Source organism: Phymastichus coffea, unplaced genomic scaffold (genome assembly GCF_024137745.1).
Source record: "Phymastichus coffea isolate CEN01 unplaced genomic scaffold, Cenicafe_Pcof_1.1 PCOF00156, whole genome shotgun sequence".
NCBI lineage: Eukaryota > Metazoa > Arthropoda > Insecta > Hymenoptera > Eulophidae > Phymastichus > Phymastichus coffea.
Window position 1 is genome coordinate 213,519 of NW_026706967.1, and position 23,828 is coordinate 237,346.

At 41.8% G+C, this 23,828-nt stretch overlaps 4 protein-coding genes across 7 annotated transcripts; 2 read left to right on the plus strand and 2 right to left on the minus strand.

The window, feature by feature from the left end:
• The first annotated feature begins 1,094 nt into the window (after window positions 1-1,094).
• LOC131672675 (tubulin alpha-8 chain-like) lies at window positions 1,095-3,195 on the plus strand. Its single transcript, XM_058950048.1, has 5 exons — window positions 1,095-1,227; window positions 1,311-1,612; window positions 1,750-2,331; window positions 2,426-2,617; window positions 3,100-3,195. Exons 1-5 carry the CDS (start codon window positions 1,110-1,112, stop codon window positions 3,193-3,195), a joined length of 1,290 nt encoding a protein of 429 aa, XP_058806031.1. The 5' UTR covers window positions 1,095-1,109.
• On the minus strand, window positions 2,878-5,498 carry LOC131672674 (serine/threonine-protein phosphatase 4 catalytic subunit). Its single transcript, XM_058950046.1, has 6 exons — window positions 5,360-5,498; window positions 4,421-4,606; window positions 4,189-4,341; window positions 3,848-4,099; window positions 3,527-3,765; window positions 2,878-3,454 (listed from the first exon to the last, which is right to left on the minus strand). Exons 2-6 carry the CDS (start codon window positions 4,568-4,570, stop codon window positions 3,325-3,327), a joined length of 924 nt encoding a protein of 307 aa, XP_058806029.1. The 5' UTR covers window positions 4,571-4,606; window positions 5,360-5,498; the 3' UTR covers window positions 2,878-3,324.
• A 950-nt stretch (window positions 5,499-6,448) lies between these two features.
• On the minus strand, window positions 6,449-17,486 carry LOC131672673 (carnitine O-palmitoyltransferase 1, liver isoform). 2 transcript variants are annotated; one of them, XM_058950044.1, is made up of 14 exons: window positions 17,347-17,486; window positions 12,472-12,641; window positions 12,245-12,381; window positions 11,899-12,175; window positions 11,245-11,568; window positions 10,946-11,145; window positions 10,605-10,809; window positions 10,430-10,537; window positions 10,333-10,358; window positions 10,062-10,127; window positions 8,761-9,145; window positions 8,525-8,674; window positions 8,228-8,437; window positions 6,449-8,151 (listed from the first exon to the last, which is right to left on the minus strand). In XM_058950044.1, the coding sequence occupies exons 2-14, from the start codon at window positions 12,610-12,612 to the stop codon at window positions 8,071-8,073; spliced, it is 2,310 nt and encodes a 769-aa protein (XP_058806027.1). In that variant the 5' UTR covers window positions 12,613-12,641; window positions 17,347-17,486; the 3' UTR covers window positions 6,449-8,070. The 2 variants fall into 2 exon arrangements, with proteins under 2 accessions (XP_058806027.1, XP_058806028.1); XM_058950045.1 differs by lacking the exon at window positions 10,062-10,127 and adding an exon at window positions 9,548-9,610 and having other exon boundaries at window positions 6,450-8,151.
• A 1,134-nt stretch (window positions 17,487-18,620) lies between these two features.
• LOC131672689 (solute carrier family 53 member 1-like) lies at window positions 18,621-23,665 on the plus strand. 3 transcript variants are annotated; one of them, XM_058950073.1, is made up of 9 exons: window positions 18,621-19,914; window positions 20,937-21,045; window positions 21,112-21,265; window positions 21,318-21,547; window positions 21,614-21,875; window positions 21,939-22,330; window positions 22,409-22,921; window positions 22,994-23,127; window positions 23,206-23,665. In XM_058950073.1, exons 2-9 carry the CDS (start codon window positions 20,977-20,979, stop codon window positions 23,327-23,329), a joined length of 1,878 nt encoding a protein of 625 aa, XP_058806056.1. In that variant the 5' UTR covers window positions 18,621-19,914; window positions 20,937-20,976; the 3' UTR covers window positions 23,330-23,665. The 3 variants fall into 3 exon arrangements, with proteins under 3 accessions (XP_058806056.1, XP_058806058.1, XP_058806057.1); XM_058950075.1 differs by having other exon boundaries at window positions 18,622-19,914; window positions 21,939-22,306; XM_058950074.1 differs by having other exon boundaries at window positions 18,622-19,914; window positions 21,330-21,547.
• The last annotated feature ends 163 nt before the right edge of the window (window positions 23,666-23,828 follow it).

Genomic DNA, 23,828 nt, shown 5'->3' on the forward strand with positions numbered 1-23,828 from the left:
CTGTATGAGCATACGATTTGAGTAAGCCCAAACACTTGGCCACGAATGCCTGTAGAGGTTCCAAACCGCACTTATCAAACGTTTGTGATTCACTCGATCAAATGCCTTACCAACGACTGTACAGATACGTTAACTTGTTTGGACTGATCGAGTGATTCAGATATTTAATCGTGTTCTATAATAAGAAGGTTTGGAAAAGTGAGCCGTGTCTTTACGAAGCCATGCTGATTCGCGATTGGCCTCGAAAGAAGCGCGCCAGATAGAATGTTTGCTAAACACGCATCGAGAAATGGAAATCTTGTGAAAAACCACCCAAGTCTGACAGACTAAAAGCTACTGTAATATGATGTACTCGCCTCCAGGGTACCGTTGAGAAAAAGTTCCGATAGCTTATCAGCACTGGTACAAAGTAGCATATGGATAAATTGTGGACTCAATGTTATTTAAAGCTGGTTTAGATCAAAAGAAAAGATTGAAGGGTACGCTAGCTACAGGCTTTTCTAATCGAAAGCGATGTATATTTTAGCTTTCGGAGGTTTCACCCGATACGACGATCCTATATTCATACAAATTCTGTATTTTTCTGTAGACTTTCGATTGGCTGAATAAGCGTTGAGTGTCTTTCTCCGTTCAGGCGCTTATCTCAATAATCAATTGTAGGAATTCCCGATCGCCCACCAGTCGATCGAACGGCCACACCCGCACGTAATTGAACAATTGGACAACGTTAAAGAGCAAAATTCATGCATTTAGTTTCCATAGGCACAGCCCGTCAGCTCTTTGTCATTTATTTTTTGGCCCCGTCAGCAACGCCTCCGAGCATGCAAAATTGCTAGTTTTCAAACTTGACCAACCGATTTTTCGCGTAAATTCTGGGTGCAAACGTATTCGTCGAAATTTCCGTGTGAAAAAACCCATCAACAAGCTCATCCATCCAACATGGTAATTATGGCGAACGGTCCCGCATCTGGCTATTTGGTTATAATGGTGACGCGCCAAATAAACAGCGCGAGTGCATTTCAATCCACGTCGGCCAAGCGGGAGTGCAGATCGGCAACGCGACCTGGGAGCTATACTGTCTGGAGCACGGAATCCAGCCAGACGGCACGATGCCGTCCGACAAGACCACCGGCACGACGGACTGCCACGACACGTTCTTCTGCGAGACCAGCAAAAACAAGATGATACCGCGGGCGATGGTGATCGATCTGGAGCCGACGGTCGTGGGTTCGTAATCGTTGATCTGAACGGTTAAGTGGAATGAGATTGGTCGAGACGGCAATTCTCGTGACGCGGAGCGTGGAGCGCAGATGAGATTCGCACCGGGCCGTACCGTCAGCTCTACCACCCGGAGCAGCTGATCAGCGGCAAAGAGGACGCGGCGAACAACTACGCGCGGGGTTACTACTCGGTGGGCCAGCAGGTGATCACGCAAGTGATGGACCGCATCAGGCGCTTCACCGACCAGTGCCACAGCCTGCAGGGCTTCTTCGTCTTCCACTCGTTCGGCGGCGGCACGGGTTCCGGATTCACTTCTCTGCTCATGGAGAAGCTCAGCAACGACTACGGCAAGAAGAGCAAGCTGGAGTTCACCGTCTACCCGGCGCCCCAGGTGAGAACGGGAGAGAGAGAGAGAGAGAGAGAGAGAGAGAGAGAGAGAGAGAGAGAGAGAGAGAGAGAGAGAGAGAGAGAGAGAGAGAGAGAGAGAGAGAGAGAGAGGGGCGCGCTAGCGGACCGAGTCCCGTGCAGGTGTCGACGGCGGTGGTGGAACCGTACAACGCCACGCTGACCACCCACGCGACGATCGGCCACTCGGACTGCACGTTCATCGTGGACAATGAGGCGATTTACGACATCTGCCGCCGAAAACTGGGCATCGAGCGGCCCACCTACACCAATCTCAACCGGCTGATCAGCCAAGTGGTCTCGTCGATCACGGCTTCGCTGCGCTTCGACGGCGCGCTCAACGTCGACCTCACCGAGTTCCAGACCAACCTCGTGCCCTACCCCCGCATCCACTTTCCCCTGGCCTCGTACGCCCCTGTCGTATCCGCCGACAAAGCATTCCACGAGGGCATGTCCGTGGCGGAGATCACCAGCGAGACCTTTGAGGCGGGCAATCAGATGGTCAAGTGCGACCCAAGGGAAGGCAAGTACATGGCTTGCTGCTTGCTCTACCGGGGTGACGTCGTGCCCAAGGACGTCAACACCGCGATCGCCACGATGAAGGCCAAGAGCAGTGTAAGATTCGTCGATTGGTGTCCAACTGGCTTCAAAGTCGGAATCAACTATCAACCACCCACGGTCGTTCCTGGCGGAGATCTTGCCAAAGTGAGTTTGCACCGTTCTCCAGCTTCGTTCGAGCTGGCACTTTCAGCTCAAATTTCATCTCTCCTCTTTCGCTTGCCGAACCATTCGACTCTAGATCCAGCGAGCAGTATCCATGCTGTGCAATACAACGGCAATAGGCGAAGCCTGGTCGAAACTCAACCACAAGTTCGATCTGATGTTCAACAAGCGCGCCTTCGTTCACTGGTACGTGGGCGAAGGTATGGAAGAAGGCGAGTTCGTGGAGACTCGCGAAGATCTCGCCGCCCTCGAGCGAGATTACGAGGAAGTTGCCTCCGATTCACTCACAACAACCGATGAATTTTGATTGCTACCTTTCTTACTTTTCTGCACAACTATTGACGTTTTGGCCACATAAATTATTTGTGCTGCGTACTTTCACGAGTGTATTTGTAAATTATTAATAAATCAGTGTATTCACGTGACTGTATCAAAGAAACTTGATTGTTGATAATACAAAATTAGGTATATTTTTTCGAATTCCAATTCTAACAATTAATCATAAATGAAATCCATAAAATTGATGAATTAGAAGAAAATAATTTTTTAATCATATTACAAGTACAAATAATGAGCGGCCTAAGAACTTAGGAAAAAAAATAGCTAAAATCCTGAACAGATATAAAAGAAGATAATCACGTCAAGAGTCGATAAATAAATGAGCAATTTTTTTTATAATTAAAAAGGGTGATTTGCACAAGAACGTATATACTTAAAATTATATGTAAAAATACGCGATACATTTTATAGATAAACCGTAATTTTATTGGTGTAATTGAGAATCGAATACGAAGCACTTTTCCTTTTGAAATTGCAATAGTAGGTTTGTTTGTTCATCATCGTTAAAATTACGCGTTATACCGTGAATTCAAACATCTTTCCATGAAAGACTCATGGCGTCTCTCGAGTTATTGTTGATCTTCCTTGTTTCATCATTCAAAAAATGACATTGTGGCTTTTATAAAAATCAATACTTCACAAAAAGTAATCAGCTTGAGGCTTTTTACTCGGTGTCCCTCTGCTTTCCTGGGGTGCTGCCTCGAATATCGTGAAGTCTCTTTGCAGATGTTCGTTCAGTTCTAATATCGCTGCTACGTTGCCACACCTATACGAAAATAACAGTGACTACGTAAAATACAGTACAGTTTTACGGAAATTCAACGAGCTAGAATTTTACCTGTAGCAATAATTTGGCGCTGACCAAACAGTAAGAACAGTCTCATTGAAGTGCCATTTGTATCCTTCCATTACCAATTGATGCGCTCGACAAATCATATCGATGTCATTCGCAGAATTGAACTGTGCCACAACGTCACTTCCGAATAGATATCCAGCGCCTCTAGGCGACACACCCCAGCCTTGTGTTTCTTCTGGATCAGACCATAAAAGGTCGCACATAGGACCATCATGTGGAACCTGAATTAATCACATTTTTTTATATCTATCATATCATCATTATGTAAAATATTATAAATAATATAATAAAAATTATCCTTACTTCTTGTTTTCTGTCTATAATACGGATTTGGTCAAGAGTCTGTATACTGGGCGAAAGACCTCCATGCACGCAAAATATTTTACCATCGATGATGGCAGACAGAGATAGATAGTCAAAAATTTCTGTGCAGTGACGCCATACAGTATTGCTACCGTACTTACGAAGACATTCGTCATAAAAGCCATAAACTTGGGTGATCTGTCTTGATTCGTGATTACCTCTAATTAAAGTGATTCTATCAGGATATCGTACCTATAAACAATGATCAATATATTTATGAAAAAAAAACTATTAATTTCAATAATATCGTGGAACACTATTCCTATGTTAGATGAACTCACTTTAAGAGCTAATAATAATAAAAAGGTTTCCACACTGAAAAATCCTCTGTCTACAAAGTCTCCCATAAATAAATAATTTGTTTCAGGAACATCTCCTCCAACCTTAAAAAGTTCTTTTAGGTCATAAAACTGTCCATGAATATCTCCACACACCTGTAGATTAAATCATCATTTTCAAAGAGAATCAATAATCATTTTCAAAGAGAATCAATATAAATTACTATATACTCACAGTGACTGGGGAATCCACTCGCTGTACATTACTTTCTTCAATAAGGATTTCGCGTGCTTTAGCGCACAATGCTTTGACTGCTGCTTCACTAATGATTTCACATTTTTTTAGCTGCTCTATTTGAAAATCCAAATCACTAACATCCTCCATTATGCTAATTTATCTAATATTATTCTAAGGTGCACACTGTAATTCAACAAAAATATTTATCATGAGAAAAAAGTCATTAAGTTAAGTCTCAATGAAAAGTAAATATAGTCTAGATAGTAAACAGCTCTTAACAGTAAGGATGACTCATGCTTGAATCTGATAAAAGTAATGTTTTAAAAAGGGCAATAAACAAACCATTTTAATAAGAATGCTCTTTACCAACTTGCTAAATTTATGTAGGATATTCAGTTTCAAAAAATTATAATGAAACAAGAAATCTTAAAGTATATATACCAAAGAATAAAAGGATGAATGTATTTATACAGTACATAGCATTCAAAGTAGTTAATATTTAATAAAATTATAAAAAGTTTATGACAATGAAAGAGTAAGTCAACAAGAGTAAACAATGTTAATTTCTCTTATTTGCTATTTCTGTCTTGTTTTTAAAAGATTATAGACCCACAAAAACAGCTGATACTCACTATATAATTCAGATTGAAAACTTATTCATCATTGAATAGGTTTCCAATTAAATAAACATAGTCCCACTAGTTACACAGCTTTTTTAATAAAAACTAATAAAAGTAAGATCAATATAAAGAAAAAACCCCAATGGAAAACTCCATAGACAATGAGCAAACCCAGTAAGCAGAACCCAAAAGCCGTTGTAATGATCACGCACATAATTACATCGACAGGAAAAACTGAAAAAAATAGCTCAACGACGGCCACTATCAAACTAACTGGACGATTATGTAAAAGAGAAAACTATTACTTCCAACTTACCAGATAGACGCTACGAAAAAATTAGTGAAAGTCGCCGGGCCTTTTCACGTCCTTTCCGTGGTGCAGACCAGGTTCGCGTGGATGAAGAAAGACAACACGCACGTACAAGACAGGAACCCAGAAACGCGCGAACACTACAGCACAGAGTACAACAGAGTGCGCAGTAGTATCCACACATTTCTATATAGTAATAGGATTGGCGGTCGAGAAAACATGGTCGATCTCCATTATGATTGTGAACATATAGTGAACTGATGAGCTTTTCGGCTGAAGTTTTAAATTTCGGGTGATTATGAAACTTTCAGACAGAGAAATTTGTTAGTCTTATTTTTTTTTATTTTTTCATCGGAAAAAAATTTTTATATTAAAAAACATTTTTTTAGTTAAAAAAAATGATGAACATTTCTCTGCTTGAGTGTTTCATAATTATCCAGAATTTCAAACTATCCAGTTGAAAAATACATCAGTTCCATGCTGGTAATATATTCCCACTTGTGACATCATCGTTGTCACGTGACTGTTAATCCTAATTCACCCAATCGTATTCTCAGACGTTTAGTAGCATCTGCAGTGGAATATTTGGTATATGTATAAACATTAGTCTCTGATAGTTTAGTGCAGTCTGGTGCAGTCCGTCGTCTACTGTATAGCTTTTCAGAAGCTAGTATTGTTTAGCTATCACGTCAGTGTTACAAAATGCCTGACATTGATGAAGAAACATTGAATAAGTAATGTCATGTTTGTGAATACAATTCGTTGCTCAAAATATTACGCTTAATATTTATAATAAATGATTTGTTGTACTTACAATAGCAATTTGTATTTGTTGAATTCGTAGATTGGCCGCTGAAGCACTACTAAAAGAAGCAAAAAGTGGAGCGAGAAGGGCAGCTATAATAGGTCCCAGTGGATGGATTAAAAAACAAGAAACAGTTAATAAAAGATTTCTACATTCTACGCTACGGAGTGCAGTTTTATCAAACAAACATAAACAATCATCAAATCATAAAAGGAAAGACAATAGTCCCTCAAGAAAACCTGAAAATAAGGGAAAAGCAAAGTAAGCCTGAATAATTTATTTGTGTTGAATGACAAATGAAAGTTAATAGTACCTGTGAAAATTAACGTCAAAGTGCAAGAAATATAGCATATATTTATGTGTTCTCAAATAAATGTATCTGTGTTAATAATCAAGTGAATGGATATTTTATCAAAAAAATTTTTATTTATTTTAATTTCAGTTGATATTGTCAGATAAGCTATTATAATTATTGTTATATTATTTACGTATACAAACAGTGTGACAAACAAGATATATCTGGCTATAAAATCAATTTATTCATAGTTAAAAACAAGAGTAGAGTTTACATTGACAAGGTATACAATAACACTGTTTATGGCGAATTGTTAAATAGTTCATTTAAAAAATCTCTATAATTCAAAGCAAGTTTGTGCATATCGACTTTCAAAAAAAAAAGTGATTGTACAGATATAATTTTTCTAGTCTGATATTTTCCATTGAAATTATATCAAAGGACTTACAACTTAAGCACCAATACCACTAATCATGTTAACAACATAGAAAATATACTTGTACAAAATTATTTGTAATATTTGTTATTTTGCATTGATAGGTTGCACATTTTTAGGATCATGGCATTACTCAACATTTCCCAATACTAAAAATTGGCGCGATCACATTTTGTAATTAACAAAATCTTTACCTTGATAAAGTTTGCGCTTAACATATTTATGTCGTCTAAAACATCGATAGTCTTTATTAACAAACTTTTTCGTTTTTTATCTTTCTCTCTCTCTCGCGCTCTCTATCTCTCATCACTTATACAACAAAAACGATATCACTCATCATACAAGCGTATATTTACGCTAATAATTGCATTAATTCGACGAAAAAGTTTCAAAAGAACCGTTCAGAACTAAATAAAACAATGGAATAAAATTATCATTGATTTTACTTTGGTATCTGAAAAATGGTTGTGGGTTGTGTAGACTATAAGTCTGTTTTATTACAATGTCAATGATTCACGCTAAATTCATGATCTGTTTAAATCTTACGTAAATCATTTATTACTAAATCTAATACGGTAAAGACTGGAATAAACTATATATCCATCCAATCAACTAGAATTCAAGATGTATATTGCCAAATTTAAAAAAAAAACAATAAAAAAACTTGCATTATACTAGTCCTAAACAGTTCTGAATTCCCAAGTTGAATCATTTATAAATATTCTCATAAAATTATAATTTTTCTGGAAAAAATCATATATATATATATATATATTATTAAAAACCATTATTCTCTGTCAGTTGGAAGCAACCAAGTTACTCGGTCGGAAGATATTAGCGTAGATAAAAATTTCTGCAAGAGTATAATGGATCTAGCTATTCTTGCATCATATATAATTGTGCATTTTATATTTAACGCGGCGTCATTAAAAAATTTATAAAATTCATTTACACGCCACGTATAATTTTTTTGTGCATATACTAGTAAACAGTTGGTTTAACTTCGAAATAATGTCAAAGACTTATAAAACAGATGGAATTTCTGCCAGTACTTTCAAACTTTGTCTTCAGTAACAAATCTTCATCAATCTTCCTACACTCATGTCGTCGTATTATTATCGCTCACATTGAAGCTTTATCGAATTACTACGTTATCGAGCAACGCCGTTCGCCTGGTCTTGTTACAATTTTCTATACTCCAAGAATAAATTTTTCATGTCCATCAGAGCGGTTTTGATTTTTTCAGCAAACCTCTTAGAATCCTGAAAAATCAAAATTGAATCAAATAAATTCATTCATTTATTAGATAAATAAGTTGACAAAAACAAAAATACTAACAGTTTCGGGCGATTTATATTTGCTTGAAATATGGAAGAAGATCATGTCTTCGCCAGCGATAATGTAAGAAACACCGTAACCATCATCTGCGACTGGTCCGAAACCACCTCCAGCTGATATACAATCTGGAAATTTTTTAAGATCTAACTTGGAAGTTTGTCCGTGAGGAGTTTGCGAAGTCGAAAGCTTCCAAGGCTCACTAAGCACCTCCTGGAAGATAAAATCAGTTAATAATTTTTTATTTCAAATTATCGTTATTGGTTATTTCTCTTATAAAAATTCAATGTAACATCGTACCTTCAAGAAAGGAGAGTCAACTTCCAAATACTTTGAGACAACGTACAGGCAGAAAAGATGCCTATCTATTCCTTTCCCACACATGGCATCTTGGTATCCGCGTTGATGTTGAGCTGCAGCTTTCATTATGAGTTTATGCTTCTCTTCAGTCTAAAACATAATCAAATTGATAAAAAACAGTACTTCAATTTTTACACTTTTTATTTATGAAGCGCAATAGATCAAATATTTTATACCGTAGAATTAGGATTCTCCATAGCCTTTACCCAAGCAACCGATTCAATGGTGCAAGGTCTTACAGTTTCGGTACGTCCTTCTCGGTACAATCTTGTCATGGAAGCCTCATAGGTGAGAGAGAATTTACCCATGTCACGATAGTAGGCCAATTGCAGGGCCATTTGAATATAGGCATCTGGTGACATTTTGCTCTTTTTCATAAATCCTTTGCCGTAAAGATCATGAACGTAAATACGGAGGTCGACACCAGTAACCAATTCCTCGGCTACCAGATATGAAGTCTCGATAGCTTCGAGACACTTAGTACTGCAATCCCATTGCAGACGAGCTGGTGGTGGTGGCATAAACTCTGGAGTACCTTTTGTGTGTCCGTCTTCTTTGTATCTATATTGAAGAAAAGGAGATTTATTAAACACTAATAGCTAGCAGCTAAGGTATGTTGAAAATAAAAAAATAAAAATGTTTCGTGAAAATCGCTTTGTATGCATTTTTAATTAAATAAAAAAACTCTTATGGCATTTATTTATAATCAAGCAAAATAAAAATGAATAATTCTTATTAAATATCTTATCAGAATAGGGGAAGTTGACTAACAATATATAAATCAAAATTTATTTGTTATAAATAAATGGTTAGCACATAAGCGTTATGCATTAATATAAAGCAAGCATATGCATAGATTTTGAAACACATCATAAAAGTACATTAAAAGTGTTCATACAAAGCATGCATGACAAAAATATAAAAGATGGAATGCAAGTGAAAAAGAAGGTTTAATGCAATTACCCAACTTCCACATCAGTACCAATTAAGTATTCCCAAAGTGTTCCCATAATAGGAGCATCCGCCCTGGGAAAGCCACAAAAAATAAAAGGTCATTGATACTCATAAAAGAAGCGTACGTTTGATAGCTGAATCAAATTACAGATAATTTCCATTCATTCGTTGCAGCACATTCTACGTATATATATATATATATATATATATATATATATATATATATATACCCACACACACACACAAAATAAAATATATTTGCAAATAAAAAACATTCTAACATATTTAAACGTAAAGAAAATAAAATCACAGAATTGACAGACGTATGCTAGGATGATTCGACCGTTCGTATTGAAATTCTTTTACGGCCTAAAACCTTAGAGAATCTTAGATCCAGTTTACCACACTGTTGACCATGTACAAGGCAATTAAAATACAGAAGAAGTATAGAAGATAACGTAGTATATATATAGAAAAGCGACGCTACTTTTGCTTGGGGTTATTTCTTTAAGATAGTTCTTACTGTGTCTCAGCTGAATCTTCAACTATCAGATGCTCCCAAAGATGTGACATCACAGCAGCGTCTGCCCTGCTCGTCGGGGATTCAAGTTTAATATTCATTTAATAAAAATATTGCGATTACTTAAAATATAAATGGCAAAGGGCATTTCATTGAAATGATTAAAAAAAAATGATGTTAAATACTAAATTAATTACTTTTCACGACGACAAATCATTCAGTCCATCAATTATCTGTAATTTAGAACTCTGCTGAGCCATTCATGTATACTTACCACGAGTGTTCCGCGTTAAAACCAATCTAAAATAAGACAGAGTAAAAAATTTAGCTTTATCAGATAATTTTTCAAGTATAAAATTATCTTGACATACTCTGCCATTACTTCCGATGCAAAGAGTGAAAGACTTATCGAACCAGCGGTCATAACCTTTTCCATGGAGCAGAATGCGGCCATAGTTGTCGAGTTTCTCTGGATGATTCTGCAAACAATTTCCATCTAGTAATTGCAAATAGGAAGCTCATAAAGCATAAATGTAATAAACGTACTTTGTCAAATTCGTAAGGAACATCGTCCAAAGCCACGATGAAAGCAGCCTTCTCGATGGTGTCTAACGAGACTTTATTGATTCCTTTGCTGAAATATTCCTCTCTCGACTTCGCCCAGTGGGTTCGTTCTCCGGCAGTTAACGCCGCCAATTTCTCTTCGCCTTCGTAAGGTGTGCTCTTGTCGTCCAAAATCGATTGGATTTGGCTATGTTTACACAGAATATTATAACATCGTGCCTATGCGCCCTCGGTAATGTTTACTTGTTTCGTTAAGACAAAGCGTTTTATTGCACAAGTTTGACACTCTTTCAGAGATGCTTATTCAACAATTAAAAACTCACATTTCGATTTCACAGGGTTGCAACAGTCTATTTTTATGGTAGATTGGAAGCTTGAAATATTTGCCCTTGTGATAGACGACGACATGTTTTGAGTCGTTGAAATGTATAATTTTATCGGTTTCTATTCCAGGTATTCTCGTGGTGTTGAACACTCTTTCGTACTGCCATGAACACAATGGTACAATACCTTGAACTAGAATCTGCGAAGACAAGGAAAATATTTTATGAAATAGTTGACTCTCGAAAAAGTAAGGTCAGCCAAGAGAAAATGCCGAAAATGATAAAAAGAGAAAACTAACCGGTTCGAGCTCCTGACGTTCGATTAATCGACGGTAGAGCAGACACGAGTGAATGACGCTGGCGGCGCGAGCAGATTGTACTTTGGTTGGATGCATGAGGATGGCGTCGATGCCGTAAAAATTGGAGTTGACCATGATGGGTGAACGACCACGCAGGTAGACGTATTCCTCCCACCAATCGGACACGTAGTTGCTCGACCACCAAGCTTTGAGCATTAGATAGCGTTGTAGTTTGACGGCTATGCCATTCTGAAACTCGTGAGCTAAAGCTTCCATTCGCTTGTAGTTCTCGTCGTCGAGCAGTGGTCGGACACTTCGAAGGTACTGCAATTTGAAAGAAAAGGAACGAATGATACAATTGTAGCGATTAATTTTCCCTCTGCTGAACGAAGAATACGCGTGCTCTTAATGATCTCACATGAGTATTCGCGCTACCGACATTTTTCTCATCGTTTCTCTCGGCTACGATAATTTACGGATCATTACCGGGAGCCATACAAGCGGCAATTGTAACGTCAGCTGTTGTCAGTTGTTAAACCCGGCACACTTTATAGCGCGAAGCGACGTGACTAAGTAGAGCGTTTTCATTCGAAGCGCCGCACTTGAACGACAACTGCGAGGTCTAGTTTGCGATAGGATCGAAAGTCAAGGTACCCTGCGGGTGGTGTCTTCGACGCTGGGCAGCGGCAGCCTCGGCAGCGAGCCCTGGAAGCTGTACAGCATAGGCTTGCGCCGGCCCGAGAATATTTTGACGGCGTGAGCCCAGACGCGAGTGGGCAGCGAGACCGACGAGCCGGCGCCTCTGGCCTCGTACATCCAACCTTTGTACATGAGCAGCAGCTTCAGCGTGTAGCGTATCGCGTATATGGTGACCAGCCATAGGAGCAGTCCTACGATGAAGCAGCCCGCCAGGTGGGCCAGCAGGGACGAGCTGCGGGTCGAAAAATGTCGATAGTAAAGTCGTCGTTGCGATGCCGCGGCGCTCCGCCGGCGTACTCACGCGAATAGATAAGGCGCCACCTTGCCAACGGGATCGTGGGGTATCTTGTAGCCGGCGAAGTGGATCGCCGCTACTACGATCACAGTCAGCCAGAGGCTGTGAAGGGACGCCGGATAGACTCCGCTCTTGATGTTGTTCTGCAATCGAAAGCAATCGTTTTGTTCAGCCGCTCGTTGACTTTGAGGCGGCGTGGTCGAGCGCACTCGCGCTGCCTCGTACGCCCCCACCTGAAATCTGAAGAAGCGCTTCTTCCAGGAGCGCAGCCCCGACTGCCAGACGAGGTTCAGTACCTCGCGGTCAAAGTTCACGTCCCAGCCCTCGTGGGTGATGGAGAAGCTGAACGCGACAGCTGAGTGGGCTTCAGCCATCCTTGTGCTCTAAATCTCGAGTCCTGAAACTGAAACGATCGACGTTGTACAACGCTTCGTTACGCACCTATCGACGCGCTCTTTCTCTTTTATTCTTGTAGTCCGAGATAGCGCCTTTGGCGTAGAGCCTCGACATTGCTAAGTCTTTAGGGGCGCGATCGGACGAAAGCAAAGTCGCGGCCGAAGATGCCGGCGGTGATGATTAATCGTCTGCAGCGTTAGATAATGACAGTGCGCCCGGTCACCGCTAATCGAAATCCTTATGCGCTCGACAGCTATGAGTCATTGTTCAGTGCGCCGCAATCGCGCGAACGAAGAAAACAAAACAAATCAAAGCAAAAAATCGACTGAAGGCGCGATCGGCGTCGATAGAGAAAAGAGAAACGAATGGCACTTGGAGGCGCGGGACGGACTAGCCGCGCTGCGTTGGCGTCGTTTGACCTTAAGCTGCAATCGCGCGCGAGAAAAAGCAGACGACACCTTGGACGCACGTGCTCTCGGCGACGCACACGTGCGCGCAACGGACGTGGCGATTCGTCCAAAGCTAACGCACGAAACTCAGCTAGAGTTCGTCAGCTTGGAGCAGCAGGCGAACCGGGTAGTGCTCGACGAGTGGGATGAAGGTCGATCGAGGTTTGCGACTCGCCCACTTTCCCGCGCTGCTTGGCAATGCGCGGCGACGCTCCTCGTCAACTGTCGATCGGCCGACCGGTCTCCGTTCAAGCGTTTCACCGTGACGCCTATGTATGTACACGTCTATCTCAAAGCGATCGCGCATCGGCGTGCAGCGACCTTGACGAAGTCAGCTGCGAGCGAGGACTCGCGTCGGATTGCCGCCGCCACTTGGCTTCGCCCGTGCACGCGTGTCTGCCCGACGAGGGAGAAGGGGCCGCGCCGCCGACGAATTGAGAAAGTCCGCGATTTCCAAAACGGAGATTTCGCCTGTAAGATTTGGTCGTTGCGTAGAAGAGGCGTCGTTGCCGCCGACGCGCGAACCGCGGCATTTGGAGCGATCAACTCGCGCGAATCGACCGAGCTAAAGATAGACGGGAGCGCGCGCGACTCCGGCTAGCAGCTCGCTCATCGCTGACCAAACGACGTTCCATTTCGCACACGCGAGTCTGTAGAAAAAACATCGCGCCCGCTGCCCGCTCTGAATTTTATCGAGCGTCATACGTCACGAGGTGAAAAAGGCGATTAGGTTTCGCGCGGCCATGTGTGCAAAGTCCAAACTAGATAAGGTGACAAGACAGACAGATAGAGAGAGAGAGAGAGAGAGAGAGAGAGAGAGAGAGAGAGAGAGAGAGAGAGAGAGAGAGAGAGAGATAGAAAGAGAACGAGACACAAAGCCGTGGTGGTCTCGAGAACTTGTTCACATTGGTTATCGGACGTCGCGCCTCCTCCGTCGCAATTTTATATCCTCTTGTCTCGCGAGCGTCTATAAACGGGCCGCGTATCGTTGCGCTCTCGACGACCGACGCATTGTTCGATTTTGCCGAATGCGCGCCAAGACCGCGCGGTACGCAGCGTCGCGCTTTACGCAACCGAGCTGCCGAGGCAAAAAAAGAAACGCCAATCGGGGTCAACATTTAGAGGCACACGCGCACGAGAGCGTGCCGCGGGATCTGCAGCTTGATGAACAGTTTTTTTTTCTATCTTTCTCGCGCGCGAGCGAGCGTTGTGAATTTAGCGCTTTGTCGCTGCTGCTGGCGCGGTTTCGGACGCGAAGTGTGTCACTTGTTGCTGGACCCGCGCCGACGCGGATAGCGTTTCCTTCGAGAAAAGACGGTGAAACGAACAGGGAGCTATTTTACGGCCGATGAGTAACGTTCGCTAAAATTTGCGAACGGATACCGAGCAATCATCGGTTTAATTGTGCGCGAGAGATAACGAGATTAAACTTACGTGATTTATGGCTGTCGGCGAGCGATAAGTGGCAATGTATGTTTTTGCGAAAATTTCTGAAATTTATTTAGTCTGTCTCGGCCACATTTCACATCTTTTTTTTATTCGTTTTACTGTATAATTTCTCAAATAGTTGGGTTTTCTCATCTTATCAAAACTACGATAAGCAAATACGTATTTAGTTCAGCAATGAATGATCGATGTATGTTAATGATAACCACGAATCGTTTTTTACGAAAACTCCAGTTTTACAGAGATAAACGGGAAACGAATTAGGCATTCTTTGCTCACCTGCACTTTAATCATCTAGTGGCATAATTTCCGCGTAATTATGAATCACCTTGCACGCCTTGATAAAAAAATCGCATAGGCGAAAATTGTTTGCAAACATACGCAGTGCTGAAAATTTTTTTCATCCGCGTGAATAATAAGCTTAGAACGATTCTCAATGTCGACTAGAATTGTTTTTCCTCTTTCTTTCGCGCGCGCGAGAATAATAAGTCGATCTGACACTGCGAAACGTAAAAAAAGCGCGATAAATATTTTGCAGACGCGCAAACAAAGTCTGTTAAAGCGTTTTCTTTTTCGCGTCGAGATGATTGCAAGCAGACGTGTGAAATTTTCGTACCACTATGTCGAATTGAAATCTAGGGATACTCGGAAAGATCGTCGAGAATCATACCTACAGACGATTTGCAATTATGTAATTCTACGGTAGATTTTTTTACGTAACTTTTTATCGACGCTTTTTACTCGGCCGACGCGTCGTTTCGCGACTCGGAAAATCTCTCGCAACAGAGCTACTTATCGTCGAGTTCAAGCACGCGAATAGATGGAACATTCGTGGCTGACTATGTAGTGGAGGGGAAGGAAGAAGTTCATTGACATCGTGACAATTCGGCCACGTACGAAAAAGCAACATTGTGAAAGCCGTGTAATCCGAATTTACAGTGGGCAGCTCGGAGAAAGAGGAACGGCGAGCGGAAATGAGCCTTTGAAAATGCAAGTGCATCTTCGCTCTCGTGCATTTCGTAACAAATTTGTTTGTAATGCCGAGCCTCGCGACGAGCTTTATTTGTCGACGAGGAAAGAGAAAAAAAACAACAAAGGGAGGGGACGCAAACGAAAAACGTTCGACCGATAAATTATCGCCGACGCAGGCTTCGGTCAATGAGCACGAGCGATCAGGCTTAATGCGCGAGAATATGAAAATATCTAGCGAGAGCCATCGTAGCGCAGCACATTCCTTCCCGCTTCTCTCAGCGAAAAGTCGATCGGGACATCGCTCGCTCCCACCTATGGAGCTGCTCGTCGCCGGTGTGCGGAGGGAGTCCTTGAAAATCCAAAAGTAGCCAGCCGCACAGACAACGACAGAAAAAAACAAGGCGCAGATAAGAGAAGGAAGCACGTGCGCGGTGAAGCCGTCCCTGCGGGAGGTCTATCTAGCAGCGATTGGTCGAGAGCCGAACCGCGCCTCCGAGCTTTCTCTCTCTCTCTCTCTCTCTCTCTCTGTCGTTGGCCGCAGAGCGCGGGCTGTTTTTTCGTTAAAAATACTGTCTTCTGCTTCTCTCTTCGGACGATCGGCTTGCGCAACGATCTCACTTGTGGAACATTTCGTCAAGGGTAATTGCCACATTGTACATTGTCTACGGTTAATCTCTGCGTTGTCGTTTGCGAGTCGACCAGGCGTGTTCGTCATTCGTGAAAGGTATCGTCGCTAAAAACGGGAAAAAACCTTAACGAAGCTGAAGATGTACAAACGTTTACGCGGTCATGATCGACGCGCCATTGCTAGTGGCTCGCAGGATGACGAGTCACAATTTGCAATTGAACGCTCCTCCGTTCGCTCGAAGTGAAACTCGGCGCGGCAGTCAAGTTCAACCTGTTCCCTCGCGTTCACGGCGAGCTGTTCCAGCTTGGAATTTCGACCGGCCGGTGTCGGGCTATAGCGATTGCGATCCGACGGCGAAATCGTCGTCCGCATCGGCGCGACGCGCCAAGTCAAACGCGCCGCGCGGGACGCTGATGTCGCGGACTCGCGGACTCCACGTGCGCGCCGTTCGGTAACTCGGGACTTTCGTCTCCGTCGAACGCACTGGCCATTGTCGTTATTAGCTCGGAGATGAACGAGGCTCAAAGCTGATTGAGGTCGCGCCGCCGACAAGACGCTGTCGCGAGTCGATCAATAATAATATTAATCAAAAGTCCGTCTGGAGGCGCGCCTGCCGGCGATGACACACATAATGCGATCCTCCTTTCTCTTTTTCGGCCTTCGACTCTTCGCACACACGAGTGACGAGTGGATTTGCGGCTCGTTAGCCGCGCTCGCGTGTGCTCGAAATAGTTTTTACTTTTGCCGCGCGACAACACAACAGCCCTTCTCTCGCCTTTGGCTTCGCAACCGCTGCATTGTGGCATTGTGCAGCGCGACCTCGACGTCGCCGCCAGGGAGCAAAGTAAATACTGCGGCCCCTGTGTGCGACAGCAGCACGTGCCGACAGAGCGCGCGCTACCTGTGCACATATGCGTGTGGATGTAACCATAGGTGCGAAAATAATCTCTACGGCTGCGGCGACGGCGGCGGCGGCGACGGCGCGCACTCACCTACGAGGGCCGTAGTATCTGGCCAATCGCACTTGATAATCTTCTTCCTCTTCTGTGATACGAGAATATGTGCAATGTCGACGGAGGAAAAGCTGGGCTAGCGATAACACGAGTTTTCGTACGTTTTGCAGGTTAGGTCATACGCTCTGCGTGCGGTACGGTGAAATTGTATGAGTGTATGAGTATATCTAGTGTATCTATTCTGGCTTCTATTGTATAATATACCTCTCTCGCGCACTCGCACTCGATTTGGAAAACTCTCTCACTGTAATCTGCGCTTACAGGTGACCCGTCGACGATGTGCGTTTTGGAAGACCGGTTGATGCGACGACGTCCCGTAAAACTTGGATGTTCTTGTATTGGTATTATACGACGAATTTGCAGCAGCAAATGTCAAAAAGAAAACGAATAGAAATGCGGCGCGCACGCAGTACACACTCGGAAGACTGGTAGGCCACTGCTTGTGTACGAGGCAGAACGACTCTCGGCAGCGAGCAAACAGCAGTGAGGAGCAGCTTAGCGGGAGAAGGAACGACGTTGCCGTAATCAGGGATGGACGTATGAGTTGGTAGCTTTCGGGCCCCTTCGCTTAACTTTGCTAGTCATTCCGACAAAGATTTATTTGTTTTTTTGTTGCTACACTTCTAATCTATGAAATTCGATGTTTCTACCACCTTGCAGCTTTTTACGGACGAATTTTATTGAGACTTTTAAACCAGTACGGTTTATTATAATAATGGGATACCGTGCGAGTTCTATATTTTTCTTGTCGATAAATATAATTGCATATTCGATTTGGAAAAAGTGCCTTCCAAACTCATTTGCCTGAATTTATATTCAGATAATATATCCCATTCTATTCGTTATTTTGTTTACTCAAATTTAAATATTAATGAAGCAATACCACTCTCATGGACATTCGTCCGCCTTGGATAAAAAGTAAGAATGAACTCCTTGAATCTGTATTAATTGAAGGATCTCGCATCTATAGTGTATTAATTTAGTACGCGAGTGTTTTTCATCAAAACATCAAATAGTTCTCACTACGTACATTACCATCAACTTACAAGCTTGTATGAAATCAAGTTTTAAAAAAAGTAGGCGTGCAAGAAAATGACATATCAAAGTGTACGAATTCCTTTGCTCCTAAGTCATCGTGATCTATAGATCTCAGTTTTTTTCAGCATTTTCTAAAATTCAACTTTTATTTGTATTCTCGCTATGGCACGATAACTCATAAATGCAATTACATGTCCGCCCCTGTACGAATATGTCAAGAAGAAAAAAAAAGGCGCCGAAGATCCGCGACTGACGTACATAATAGTTTTCGTATTGTACCCCACGTGCTACGCAAGCTAGTGTACGTGTGTGTATACGTGTGTACACACACACACATATATATATATATATATACACGATGCTTTCACCGCACCAAGTCCAAAGTCCAATCTCTTGATACACGGTGTATATATTTATATAGGTATATCTGTTTGTATAGTTGTGTTAAGGCTTGGCAAGAGCCCGTTAATCGCGCACTCGCTTACAACTCGCGATGGAGTAACGATGGAGTTTTGTGAATAGGCGGTTAAGTAATTCGATGTCAAGGACGTGCAGAGCGTTATTACGTTAGCGGATTAGTTCACTCTGGAGGTTAATTAGATATTTGGAAATCCGATCGGTGTGCTCAAATTTTGTTGTTTTTTTTTATCGAGTAAATCAAAGACTAGCCAAGTTATGGTTTGGCTAAGCGCGAAACATTGCCGGCCGATTGACACTTACATTGCGTCAATTATTAGATAGGAAACGTTTGTTTCTTCGGTACTCCAGGTAAAACACGCGAATGTCGTTACGTTATCTTCAAAAGGAACGAGCGGTATAATTATTTTGCAGCCGTAAAGTCGTGCGAAGACGATACACGCGCGCGTGTGATAATTTTGACAGTGGAAATATACATGTGCACAAAAAGAAGAGCGTTACACTGCGTTTAGTCGCGTACCCGCGGACGCTCGCCGCATCGTGCCGAGAAAATCCAAAGCTTGTTACGCATTTTTAGCAAGTTTTCCTCGGTTACTGACAACGGGCGTCAATCAGCGAATCAACGCCGAACGCAACGGCCTCGGTATTCATTGCACAACAAACTCCATCTACACTCGACGAGTCGAACTTGGTCGACATACGTATATAACGAGAGTAAAATCTTGCCCCGCGCTCCGCGTGCGAATCAGTTTTAGTTTTTAGTTTAGTTTTAATAGATGGCGGTGGCTCCCTTTGCGAGCGCGATTTTTGTTATTATAACGCTGTCGGGGAGAAGGACCCATCTCTAGAAGCATCCGGACTATTTAAACATAGTGTTTTAATCGCTTCTATGAAAAGAGCGTCAAAGAGTAACTAGAGTGCCAATATAAATATACTGGACCGAATTTGAGTCACCGGAGCTACAATCAATCCTGGCACGTACATTATTTAAAAGAAGCCCAAACTCCCGCATGACGGACTGACGTGTTTTATCCGCCAAGCCACCGCGGCTCGTGTGCAAATCTTGCGCAATGCCGTGCCAGCTGATGCCGCCGCCGAGTGCTTCGGATCACGCCGATTAGCCCCCGCGGCTTAATTATTAACGTCAGCACGCTGTTTGCGAAGCCGCCGCGTGATTCGATCGTTTGCCAAAGTAACAGCTGTCGATGCGTCGGCGTCTCTCGGCGATTCTCAGCTGCGACATTTGCCCGGATTGCACGCGCTGTCGGTGTAGACCAGTCAGTGAGTGGAGTAGACGCTACGTTGCCTTTTCTTTCGGTAAGCGAGCTTCGATTTCTAATTGTACCGCTTTCGAGGCGATATCTTGCCACGCGACTTAGAAATGACATTTTATTGCATCTGTTGCCATCTGACTGATAGGATCGTGCATTCGTTATTTAATTACATCTGATCTGGATAAGCGCAAGTAAGAAAGCAATAAGCGCGTGTGTCTCCGCTAGAATATCAGCATAGCCATTCGTGATGGGCTTGCGTTTGAGACGAAAGTGCGAAAGCGTAATTTAACGATCGGATATCACGCAGCCCTAATGGTCTGAAGCGTCTTTTATCTCAAAGACCAGCTGTCCTCCTGTAAACTACTGTTAGCCGCAAAGTGCAGCGGCGCGCAACTTTTCTGTCGAGCCTGCGTTGCTTTCGAAAAGGCGCAAGCCTCGAGTGCTCGCAGCACTGGCATTCGTGTTTTTGCTTAGGCCTTCCATCGGAACGTCCGGGGAGGCCTGATTTCGAGTCGTGTTCTCCTATGCCTGGAATCGAACGGGCATCGCTCGATAATTAGGATAGCGGTAATATAAATAACAGATGAGTATACGCACGTCGCAGGAACGTGGCATTTCAGCGGGATAAGTCGTCGCAGATCAGGCTTTTCGATCGACTTCCGTTACAACAGTGAATCGCGGCACAAACTCGGGAAAATCGGCGTGATCGTAGATGACAACTGCCGCTCGATATACAATTTAAAAAGCAAGAGATACGTTAGGATAGTTAGCGCGCGATATAAGTGGTAAGCGTCACGCGCTATTTGCTTAACTAATAGGCACGTACGTCAAACTACGAGATTCTCGAAAATAATGTTCGTGTGATCGAGTTACTGCTGCTTTTCAAGAATCTCGATGCAAATTCGAGCTTTCTAGCGACTCAGGTGGAAATATTGTGGATTGTCGTTTTATTTTTTTAATTTTCTCTTAATTGCAAGACCTATATTAAATATGATAATGACTCAACTATTTTAAACTATCAAGGAAATTTTACAATGATGCTCTACGGATGATCCTTTATTTTAGAACAAGAGCGGTTCAAGGTATTCAGCTAAACATTTATACTATGAAATTCAAAAAGCAATTGGCTGCCAAAATTACTCCAGAATGGAAGAAGCAATACATAAACTACCAAGTACGTTCTCCAACTAATTTATTGGTTTCAAGAAGGAACTGACATAGCGATAATATCTTGTTACAGGAGATGAAAGAAATGCTGGTTAAAGCGGTCAAAGAAGCGCCTTCTCCAGAGACAGCCAGCCCCGACATGGTCATTCAATATTTCACGTCGTTCGATCAATTATTTTTCTCCCTTTGCGAGGAAGAATTAATGAAAATCAACGCATTCTACGGTGGTAAGCGTTGACGATGAATCCAACTTATCCGCAGCAATAATGCGTAAATAAGAACATTATTTAGATCAACTGGTCGAAGCGACGACAAGATACGAGACTCTTCGAAGCGCACTGAAAGCCACCTTGGAAATGACTAACCACAAGAACAAATCCACCTCGAGCAAGCAACTGCAAAGACTGAATGAAGCGTTCTCCGAGTTCTACTACCTTCTCAACCTTTTACAAAGCTACCGGGATCTCAACTACGCGGGATTCGTCAAGCTACTCGCCAAACACGATATAGTAGGTTGAAAATACTTCGAGTGGCAAGTGATACAAGTAAAATTAAGTAGAATCCATGTGTTGCAGTTGCTGTCTGTTGAATCCGGATCCGCGTGGAGAGTAGAACGCGTCGATCGTGCGCAATTCTACTCTTCCGAGCAAGTTGAAAAACTGATCCAGGATACAGAGGCAACTGTGACAGATGTGCTAACCGGTAATGATCGTCGACGAGCCGTGCAGATGTTGAAAGTGCCAAGCGACAATCAGCGACAAGGATTCTGGCTGGCTTTCAGGATTGGCATGTTCGCCGCCAGTTTCGTACTACTTTCAACTGCCGTTGTACTGTCAAGTAAATAAAACTCGAGCTGTTAATGAATTCATTTTACGATTGTGCAACTTTTTTCATTCTTAGTACTGTCCTGTAACGGTAACGACAATCTGCAAGTAGCCTTCAAGCTCTATAGGGGGCCCCTTTTGACCCTTCAGCTTCTCTTTCTCTTTGGCATCAACGTCTATGGTTGGCGAATCGCTGGCGTCAATTATGTTTTACTATTCGAACTGGATCCTCGAAGGCATTTGACGGAGAAACACATCGTCGAAATTGCGCTGATGTTGGGCGTCATGTGGAATCTCAGTCTATTGGCTTTTCTACGTAGTCCAATTTTTAATATCCCGCCTTACGTTCATCCTCTGGCTTTCTTCGTTTTCTTACTAATGTTTATAGTAAACCCTGTCAATGTACTTTACCGGGATACTCGGTACTGGTTCATAAATATTGTCGTAAGTCTTATTCAACAGTGGATGGTATTGTTTTTAACATCGCTAAGTGTATTTTTCAAGTATAACAAGTGAAATATACATATGTACATATATTTTTTGCAGTTTCGAGTTCTCACGGCGCCTATCACTTGCGTCAACTGTTCAGATTTTTTACTAGGGGACCAACTAATCAGCTTCGTCACACCTTTTCTCGATTATCACTTTTTGATCTGCTTTTACGCTTCAAACGATAATTGGTGGACGGCATCGAATACAACTTATTGTACTAAAGGTTGCCTCATCACCAGAACTATCGTTAGTCTGCTACCGGGCTGGTTCCGATTCGCTCAATGTGTTAGAAGATACAGAGATACAAAAGCTGCCATTCCACATTTAGCAAATGCTGGAAAATATTTTACCATTATTATGGCTTGGATTATGGCTGGTTTACGCGAAGGTTTCGAAGACCAATTAAAGAATATATGGCAAGGTCCGTGGTTTTGGATTTGGTTTACTAGTAATTTTATTATGGCCACGTACTGCTTTTTCTGGGATATCAAAATGGATTGTGGATTCTGGGATTCTAATGCAAAGAGAAACAAGCTTTTGAGGGATGAATTGATTTACCCTTCGATTGTGAGTTTCATACTATATTTACATAAACAAATGAGACATATTATAATTCATTTATTTTTATATATATTTTAGAGTTTGTACTACTTGTTTATGGTTCAAGATTTCATCCTGAGATACATATGGATTTTGTCACTGATACTTAACAAAAATGGAATAGTGACTAGCGAATCACTGACATCTATTATGGCATCTTTAGAAATTTTCAGGTTCAATAAATATTTCCATATTAGAAAAAAAAATTATTATCATTTATTCAACATTTTATTTTTATATTTTTAAATTAGAAGATTTATCTGGAACTTCTTTAGAATGGAATACGAACATTTAGGTAACTTGAGTAAATTACGCGCGGTAAGAGATATCCCCGTCAAAACCGCCAAAGATTCTAATAACAAAATACAAATTTAATGCACAATTGGAGAAAATAAATACTACAATCGAGAGCTGCGACAGGATACAGCATTCAATACTTGGCAGTTTATAGTGTATTTAATATTGTAGCATATACTCAATAATTGTGCATTTATAGATTTTTTGTTATTTTATTATTTTTCTAGTGCGGAAAATAGTTGTATTCTAACATTTTCGATAGATTTAATTATACTTCTGTTTTACATTCTGATATTTTACACTCCGAATTGCTTTTTATTACCAGATGCTGTACTTATTTTTTATATTTAAATATTGTGTATGGATAGCACAAATTTTCTTATTATAGTACCATGTAAAATATCTAAAGATTAAAAAACGAAATTTAATAATAAAAGCTGTAATGTGCCTTTTTTACTTAATATTTTTAAATATTGTAAGATATGTTATATATTGGAAACAAAACTCACTTTTCTAAGTTCCCAGGAGACAAATTAAGTATGATTTGCGTAGTATGCAAATATGTTATTAATAAGGG